We start from the raw sequence: 10,401 nt of genomic DNA, 5'->3' as shown, positions 1-10,401 counted from the left end.
CGTGTTACGTCACTGCCCGATGCACGCACACTGACGTCAGCGGATTGTTGCGACCACTCGGAACGAAGCTGCAATGTAGGTGGAAGTGGTTGCATACAATCAGTGACATTAATTTTACTGTTGTATGCCTCCTTGTCACCTTCCCCTCAGCTAACAATGAATCAATCCATATTTCCTTATCATCGTCTGCTTTAATCTCTAGATTCTCTCTCCCCTGACTCTCAGTCTGAAGCAGGGTCTCGACCAGGAATGCCACCCATCATTTCTCTCCAGAGATGCTGCCTAACCGACTGAGTTACTCCAGCATTTTGTGTCTATCTTCGGCGTAAACCAGCACCTGCACCCTACACGAGGGTGGGATGTGGTTGCACCAAATTGCTGGTATCCACTCAAAGCATACCGTCCATACTTTCGTTTAAGAAGGAACTGCAGATGATGGGAAATCGAAGGTAGACAAAAATGCTGGAGGAACTCAGCGGGTGCAGCAGCATGATGCACCCGCTGAGTTTCTCCAGCATTTTTGTCTACCGTCCATACTTTCAATGCTTTACCCACTCCAGATGTTGTGTGGACCTCGTTTCCTTCTCCCAGAGCTTCCTTTGCAAATCGGTTGCTGCCTTTCCTACATTTCGACTGTGCCCATACCTTAAAAAAGTTTTGGTTTAAAAGTGAAATTTCGTGGATGCCAGAAATTTAAACAAAAAAATGCAGCACCGACAAATATATGTTTCAGATCGACAACTTCTCAAGACTGATCTAGAATGGAAACAGTTAATCATATGGAATAGATAGGGTGTAGCAATTAGGAACTGCAGAGGGAGATGCTGGTTTATATAAAAAACAATAGATTGGGGAATGTACAGTCGTTTCCCCCAGAGTAGAGCAATCAAGAACTAGAGGGAAACTGACACAACGTGCTTTAGTAATTCCGTAATTCCGTAATTCCGCTTGATTTTAGTAATTCCGCGCGTTAGGCAGCATTTCTGGTCCAGATCTTTCCTTAGACGATGTCCTGAAGCATCACCTATACATGTTCTCCAGAGATGCTTCTTGACATGCTGTTACTCCAGCACTTTGTGTCCCTTTGTGTATTAACCAGCATCTGAATTTCCTTGTTTCTACAAGAACTAGAGGACATAATTTTAAGGCGAGAGGGAAAGATTTAGTAGGAACCTGAGGAGCAAGAGTTTCACACATAAGGTGTGAGTCTATGAAATCACTGCCAGAGGAAGTAGCTGAGGCAGGTACAATTACAACATTTAAAATACATTTAGACAGGTGCATGGATAGATATGGTTTAGATATTTATGTATGGGCCAAATGTAGATAAATGGAACTAGTTTAGATGCATGAGTTGACACAAATTGCCTTTTTTCCATGCTGTGTGACAAATGGCCCTTTTCCATGCTGTGTGACTACGACTCATTATGAGTCAATGAGACTCATTAGGGCTAATTATTTTTCAAGCTGCAGTCAGATCTGAAGAGAGGAAAAATATAAACAGGAGGGGCAGATTGGAAGGCAAGGGAGATTAGAATGACTAAGGGGACGATGAGAGGCACATATGGAGAATGTTGTGGTATTCAAAACAAAAACTTGTAGTTGGTTAGGGATAAATGAGAATAGCATATCATAATACAGGAAGTTGTTGAGTGAGAAAATGAACTAGTCCGAATATGAGAACACTTCTGGACATTTATAATATTATAACCCTGACATTTCTTAGAACACTAAATCTGGAGCCAGAAGAAGGGATATGGGTGAAATGAGGGAGGGAAAACGTGTGGGGAAGGAAATATGGGATTTGCGGATGCGAGATGAATATGCAAATTGTAATATCAACACCTGACCGACTGATTTATTTTTCCTATTTCTATATCTCCTCCTGCCTCTCTCTTGACTAGAGGGTATACCCAGACAGATAAGATCAGTGACAGAACTGAAGTAATGACGACTTTGGTGAAGAAGCCATGATCCAATGGGAGATACAAGAAGATATTGGGGAATTAGTGTTCAAGTACTGCTTGCCAAATAACAGCAACAAAATGATAGCAGCAGATTCAATGAAAATATCAGCATTTCATTTGGAGTGCCATGAGTTCAGCTTAGAGTGAGTGAGAGCAGAGAAATTATGATGGTGTATGCCAGTACCCAATATAAGAATCTAGATTGGTAAAAAGAGTTTAGGTAGAATGAGAATGCTGAATATAACTCCTTACCAAAGAAGTGAGTGCAGAAATGCTTGTGATTAACATTTTTGAACTCGTCAGCAAATTTGTGTGTCTAGATAACAATTGACATTTGTTTAAAAAAAAAAATCTATGCTTGAACCTTCTCTACTAAAGTTGGAAGGAAGTGCTATGAGTTATATTTCCCTCCAATATGAACTGACTGCAGTTTCTCTACGATGGAATAGGAATAATCCTATTCCGCTAATCCACATAAAAAATGGTCAGAGTTGACATTGTGAACTGTCGAAGATGAGTATAAGGTTCTACAAGTCCTTGCAGTTCAATGCACAAATTCATTGCATCACCTGACAGCACTTTAATAATTTTTTGACTCGATTCTTTAAAATTGCACAAACATTAAAGTGGTCCAAAATTGCTCATTAAAATTAAAGATTTTCAGTTCTGCCATGCAGTTATTTTTTTGGACATTTAATGAAATATATCGTAGTGGCATAATTATCATGCAATAACAACTGATGGACATTACTTTCATTTTAACTGAGAACAGTGTATTTCCCACAGGTGAAATAAAAGTAGTACTTCAATTTGTGATATCTGTTTATTGTAAAACTATTCTCAAAATATATTTAATTTCTATGTATATCGGGCTAAGGGTTGTTGACTAAATTTACTAAGAAGATAATAGCTTTCTTGATTAACAACAGCATTATCAGTTCAGATTAAAATAAATTGCATGTTCCATGATATAACTTTATTATGGGAAGAATCCCGAAAGCCAGGGGCTGCCAAATTCCTTTCAGTTCCAAAAAAGTACTCCTGCTCACACTGAGGACAGTATTAGACCTTTCTTCTTCCCGCCCCCACCACCACCACATCAGTCTGAAGAAGGGTCTCAACCTAAAACGTCACCTATTCCTTCGCTCTCACCCGCTGAGTTTCTCCAGCATTTTTACCTACCTTCGGTTTTTCCAGCATCTGCAGTTCCTTCTTAAACAGACGAAAGGTCTTTGCATTTGGAACAATTGGTAAGCTGCTTCTCTCTAGCAGTAATTAACCATATAATTTTAACTGTCCTGTGTATATAGCTTCTAATGAACAAGTAGGGTTAAAAATAACAATGACATATCAGATCTCCATGCCATTAAAATTACATTAATTACATTAATGTGTGGTTAACTAACACATAGAAATGAAAGTTGAGAAAAATCAGCAAGATAAATTGATCCAGAATTTTTTGGAGCCAAACACCTTGATGTGAAAGAAATTATGGACATTTTTTCCCCGTATGCTGTCGCTTCAATTGATTTTACTGCAATTGCCAAATGATTACAATTTAGTGAGATCGGTAGGAAATCGAGATTGTTGTATTGTCTTCTTAACCAATTAAATTTATGGCATGAAATGGGTAACAGTCCTAAAGTGGTAATTCTGCCTATATTATCATGTTATTTGGAAGATAATATTCTAAGTGTTTTTATCGAATAAACAGTATCAATGACATTTTTGTCCAGTTTGGCACTATTCAATTTGTGCCTTTTGTATTTTATTTAAATGTTATTATATGGCTGCATTCCTGAATGTATGTAAAGGATTGATTTCCACATGTAGTTTTTCAAATATGATTTACATCAATGTTATGCCAAACAATTGTCATTAATTTGCAATTAGTTTCAAAATTAAAGGCAATGGGAAGAGTGAAAAAACCCATCAATGTGTTTCTTAGGTTGCAATAGAACAGCAGCAACCTTCTGCAGCCTTGCAGCTTTCTAGCAATTTTGGGCAGGCTCACAAGGTTGAGAGACAAACACTTGAACAGTTGTTTGATAATTTACAACTCACATCTCCTCGATCCACGTGACAATTTTTTTTTTTTTTCAATCGTTACATTGCCTGTGAACATTTTATTTTTGTAATAAAGTTTGTACCACAAAAGTAGATTCAAAAAGATGCAGCAAAAATGAAGCATTATCTAAGCTGGCATTATATTGTTGCTAAAGTATTGACAACATCTTTCTTTTTGTCTTCAATGGAGATGATAACTGATTACCCCACTCCCATCTGATGCCTGTGATCAGAGAAATTTCTCCCCAGAATCTGTGTGAGGCCCCAACATGCATAGCGCCTTATGAAATCTCAAGATGTCCCCAAGTTCTTTAGTGCCAACCAATGTTTTTTTTAAATCGACCCTATTGTGTTGCAGGAAACCTGGCAATACAAGCTGATTTTTTTAATGTTCACTTGGAAGGGCACGCGGTGTTTTCATGATGTTAATATCTACAGTAGTCTGAGTTGCTGCTCTTCTGGAACTGCAGCACTCTCTGCACCGTATCAGAGTCTCAGTCCACTTTTCTCTTATGCTCAAGTTTCTGCTGTGAGTGCTATTATTAACTGTGTTTTTGCTGCAACAGAAAGCAGAAGAGAGAAGAGGGTGTGAGAGAATGAACCTACATTTATTCAAATACCTCTCATTATCAGAACATTTTAAAATGATTCACAACCAATATAGTTTGATTTGCATTCACCTAGAAAATAGGAAGTCAATTTGTACACATAAGTGACATTTAATATGCTTTTGGTGGTATGAGTGAGAAATCTGACAACAGGGGGACATTTAATTTGAAGCTTGGCAAATATGTAAATGCACCAATCTCCACATACTCAATAACCTACTGTCTAGTTTAAGTGATCAGGTGTTGGAATGGGATTTAATAACTAACATTGGACTCATAAATAATAATGGTTGCACTGAGCCAAACTGACATTTTGGAAAATGCAATTTAAAATTTCCATAGCAGGAGAAGACAAAATGTCTGTATCAAAAAAGAAACATACAATGGATTATTTTCACCAAATGAAATGGACTAGAATAGTTTACTGGGCCAATCCAGCAGCCTCTGAACTATTTTTCTAAGTTAGATGAATTGGCTTTGGTTTCTGGTGGAATTTCCATTATACACAGGAAGCCTGTGACGCGGGTACACAAAAATGCTGGAAAAACTCAGCGGGTGCAACAGCATCTATGGACTGAAGGAAATAGGCAATTGCATTCAATGACAATTGAACACTCGTTGAAAGCAATAAGAGAAAAAACTATTTAAGAAACCTTAAGTAAATGTAAAACTAAGGCTCCCTATAAATGACAAGCCTTCACTAATGATATGGGAGATAATAGACAATAGGCAATAGGTGCAGGAGTAGGCCATTCGGCCCTTCTAGCTAGCACCGCCATTCAATGTGATCATGGCTGATCATCCCCAATCAGTACCCCGTCCCTGCCTTCTCCCCATATCCCCGGGACTCTGCTATCTTTAAGAGCCCTCTCTTGAAAGTATCCAGAGAACCGCCCTCCACTGCTCTATGAGGCAGAGAATTCCACAGGCTCACAACTCTCTGTGTGAAAAAGTGTTTCCTCGTCTCCATCCTAAATGGCTTACCCTTTATTCACAAACTGTGGCCCCTGGTTCTGGACTCCCCCAACATCGGGAACATGTTCCCTACCTCTAGCGTGTCCAAACCCTTAATAATCTTATCTGTTTCAATAAGATCTCCTCTCATCCTTCTAAACTCCAGAGTATACATGCCGCTCCATTCTCTCAGCAGTCCCGCTAGCCCTGGAATTAACCTTGTAAACCTACGGTGCATTCCCTCAATAGCAAGAATGTCCTTTCTCAAATTAGGGGACCAAAACTGAACACAATAATCCAGGTGTGGTCTCACTAGCGCCCTGTACAAATGTAGAAGGACATTTTTGCTCCTATACTCAACTCCTCTTGTTATGAAGGCCAACATGCCATTCACTTTCTTCACTGCCTGCTGTACCTGCATGCTTACTTTCATTGACTGATGAACAAGGACCCCCCAGATCCTGTTGTACTCCCCCTTTTCCTAACTTGATACCATTTAGATAATAATCTGCCTTCCTGTTTTTGCTACCAAAGTGGATAACCTCACATTTATCCACATTAAACTGCATCTGCCATGCATCTGCCCACTCACCAAACCTGTCCAAGTCACCCTGCATTCTCATAGCATCCTCCTCACAGTTCACACTGCCACCCAGCTTTGTGCCATCTGCAAATTTGCTAATGTTACTTTGAATCCCTTCATCTAAATCATTGATGTATATTGTAAATGGCTGCGGTCCCAGCACCGAGCCTTGCGGTACCCCACTAGTCACTGCCTGCCATTCTGAAAGGGACCCGTTAATCCCTACTCTTTGTTTCCTGTCTGCCAACCAATTTTCTATCCATGTGAGCACTCTACCCCCAATATCATGTGCCCTAATTTTGTCCAGTAATCTCCTATGTGGGACCTTATCAAATGGCTTCTGAAAGTCCAGGTACATTACATCTACTGGCTCTCCCTTGTTCATTTTCCTGGTTACATCCTCAAAAAATTCCAGAAGATTAGTCAAGCATGATATCCAAATGTGCCGCTATTTCTTCTTTTATAATTGACTCCAGCATCTTCCCCACCACCGATGTCAGGCTAACTGGTCTATAATTTCCTGTTTTCTCTCTCCCACCTTTCTTAAAAATCCACAGGAACTAATCCTGAATCTATAGAACATTGGAAAATGATCACCAATGCGTCCATGATTTCTAGAGCCACTTCCTTAAATACCCTGGGATGCAGACCATCAGGCCGTGGGGATTTATCAGCCTTCAGTCCCATCAGTCTGCCCAACACCAGTCTGAAGAAGGGTTTCGGCCCGAAACGTCGCCTATTTCCTTCGCTCCATAGATGCTGCTGCACCCGCTGAGTTTCCCCAGCAATTTTGTGTGCCCAACACCATTTCCTGCCTAATGTGGATTTCCTTCAGTTACTCCGTCGTCACCCCAGATCCTCTGGCCACTAGTACATCAGAAAATTGTTTGTGTCCTCCTTAGTGAAGACAGATCCAAAGTACCTGTAAAGAGATATGGTATCCAATAAAAATCCATCACCAGGACCTTCCCCAAACTTTGCAAAAATAGAACTTTTGGTGCTTTCTATATTGTCTCTTTATTGTAATCTCTAAGGTTGAAATTACAGCCAGGTTTCTCAAATGTTTCTGCCCTGTCACGACTTACATTTCATGAGATATCACTAACTAGCTAAGACATGCGGTTTCGTAGGTTAATTGGCTTCTGTAAATTGCCCCTAGTGTGTAGGATGTGAAAGTGGGATAACATAGAACTAGTGTACAGGTTATTGATGGTCAGCGTGGACTCATGGAGTTGAAAAGCCTGTTTCCACGCTATATCTTTGAACTAAAATCTTTGAACTCATGAAATATTTGAACATGAAAAAAGTCCTATATCGTAACTGAATGTCAATATAATCATCAACATGAAGTCTTGCAAAAATGTGAATATTATTCCTCATTGCCCACCCTTGTCACGTTTCACACAATATTTGTTTCATTTTAAATTCATCTCTTCACTGAATAGCATCATGGCAGGTTGTCCTTTCCGTTTATAAATCTTATAAGTACTCATCAAATGGCCCATATATGAACACATGCAGTCACATAAATTAATGGATAGCTAGGACTAGAAGAATACAAAATGGGTGGATTACTCATTTTCCTGTAAGTCATGATCACAATGACCCCATTTAGCCATTCAAAACAATGTCAGCTTTCAGAAAACCTCACCAGACTCATTCCGTGACATTTCCCTATAACGTACTCTCTCACAGATGTATTTATCCCCCAGTGATTCCCCTGCTATTCACCTTCAATAACCCCACCAATCCAACTACTAAGCAGCACATCTTTGGAATGCGAGAGGAAATTAGAGCACCCAGAAGAAATCCATAGTCATAGGGATACAAACTTCACGGAGATAGCGCCAGGATCAAACCTAGTAAGATGTGTTTTTCTTTAAAAATCTCACTGTCCACTGCCCTCTATGTTCATTTCAAATAACTCCGAGATATTTAAATGTTGAGAGATTAAAAGGGGTTGGTGTTCCCCCCATAAGCTCATGATATAGTGAGCAGCAGTGATCACCATGCTTCTGAGATGTGGACTTCTTACAGCAGAGCCCTCAAGATACTGGGAAAGTATTAACAATTCTGCCTGCAAAATGCTCCAAATTAACAGGCAGGATGTAAACATGAAAAATCCTCAACTCCAGCATTGAAGCCATAATTGTACTCTGTTGGGCAGGCCACCTCACTCTCATGTCTGACTCTCAAAACAAATACTCTGTTCCAGACTCTATTATGACAATGGATTACAGGTGGGAAGAGGAAGTGATTGAAGGATGCTCTCAAAGTTTCAATGAAAAAGTGCAAGATTCCTTCCTACTTCTGGAGTCCTTGCCCTGTTTGTTCAAAGCGGAGAAAGTGCATCATGTTGACATTGAGAACCTTGTGACCATGCAACAAGATAACACAGAAAATGAGTAATCCACCCATTTTGTATTCTTCTGGTCCTAGCTATCCATGAATTTATGTGACTGCATGTGTTCATATATGGGCCATTTGATGAGTACCTATAAGATTTATAAACGGAAAGGACAACCTGCCATGATGCTATTCAGTGAAGAGATGAATTTAAAATGAAACAATGGGAAGGGTGCATCACCTCTCAAACTATCTAACCATCTGTCCCATCAAATACCCCCTGCCTGATATGTGGCAGAGTCTGAGGGACTTCTGCAGTGGAAGAGATAAATACAAACTAAAAGGCAACAGTTTAGATAGAGTAGAGGGAAAATGGGACAGAATGAAATGTGATTTGATTAGAAAGAGCATTAAATATTTATTTTAAAAGTTAGGAGTAAATTCACATAAATAAAGCTGCCCAGGGATTTCAGTTGCTTTGTTGTCTTTGTATCACAGAGCATGTGCAAATGCAAGAATCAATGAGTTAAGGTTCATTGATTAACGAGAAAATACAAATACTGCTGCTATTTGTTAACGGAGGAATTTCACCCTTCAGTTACTTCTCTGCACTGGGTACAGCATTCATAACACACACATACAAGAACACATCTTGTCTATTTTTTGACAAAAATAGAAACATCAGTAAACATTTTATTTTTATATCTTAGAGATAAAATGAATTTATAACATTATTTTATATTTTGGCTTAATTGCCATTGTTTAAGTCTAAAATTGGAATTCCTGTACCTTTCCATTCAGTTCAGTGATTCAGTTAGTGACCTACCACTTTAAAACTAGTCCTTGGATTCAGCGTCAGGATCACAAAGTCGATAAACAACTGCACCACTCTTTGTATGCCGAGGGAACACCAGCTTTTGCTCCTTTACACGAGAGTTATCTTTGCTATCATCCTGTACTGCAGATGCTTGCGAAGGATTATTATCTGTTGGTCTCCTTGGAATGTAAACAAGAGTATCACAGTTGTCTTGTAAAGAAATGTTATTTAGAGCACAATATGTTGATTCTTCAGCACATGAATAACAGTCTGTAGATTGACTACTTGAATCACAGTCATGGTTGAACTGGTCAAGGACTTGGGAAGCAGCTTTAGAGGAGTATTCATCTATGAACTCTTTCTGTGTTGGTAAGTCATCTTTTTGGAATTCTTCATCCTTTGTAGATTTAAGCTTATCAATGCTTACTAAATAATAATGTTTTTTGTCAAGTAAGTCTTCATTTGGCATTGGGTCTGGCGTCTCCCAACCGTTGTCAGGTGAACTGCAGGAATTGATGCTTTCAAAATCGTCATCGTCTTTTAAAAATGAAGATTTTAATGAATCCGATTGGGAACTTGGTGGTACATTTCTATTTGCTGTGCTTTCACTGTCAGATGACGGTATGCCGTCATCAAGGTATTCACATTTGGAATCATCCTGAATGCCACCTTGAACAGATGGTGCAGATGTTGGTTGAGTCTTCGCATTATTTGGTTCTTCATGTGAACTTTGTCTTACATTGTTCTCTTCTGGGTGTTTGTTTCCATCATCTAAATAAAAGCATAATTCTAAATTTAGTTTTAAAGAAAGTAACTGGTCCCAACTTTTATTTTTCTAAATTAAAACTTTTCACTGAATACATTTTTGCTTAACAAATATAATTTGAGAAAGAAATGTAAATTGAGTGTGCTACTTAAATTCAGCATGATGCACTCTCAGACATAACAACAAAGGTGCATATTACAGAAGCAACGTTCAGACTAGAGTAAACATATACCATGTCAAAAAAACGAATGATTTAATTCTGAATTTAATTAGACTCATAGAACCATTAATGT

General features: G+C 38.9%; 1 protein-coding gene across 1 annotated transcript in view; it reads right to left on the bottom strand.

Moving 5' to 3' along the window:
* Positions 1–9,192: 9,192 nt before the first annotated feature.
* The window catches only part of LOC116977388, a 45,475-nt gene continuing 44,266 nt past the window's right edge, over positions 9,193–10,401 (bottom strand). The window contains exon 8 of the mRNA XM_033027817.1: positions 9,193–10,113. Within this exon, the coding sequence (XP_032883708.1) occupies positions 10,078–10,113 (36 nt within the window). The 3' untranslated portion in view covers positions 9,193–10,077. The remainder of the gene's footprint in view (positions 10,114–10,401) is intronic.

This window comes from Amblyraja radiata, chromosome 10, assembly GCF_010909765.2.
Source record: "Amblyraja radiata isolate CabotCenter1 chromosome 10, sAmbRad1.1.pri, whole genome shotgun sequence".
Lineage (NCBI taxonomy): Eukaryota > Metazoa > Chordata > Chondrichthyes > Rajiformes > Rajidae > Amblyraja > Amblyraja radiata.
Note: the sequence above shows the minus strand (reverse complement) of the source record. Positions and strands in the feature narration are given on the sequence as shown.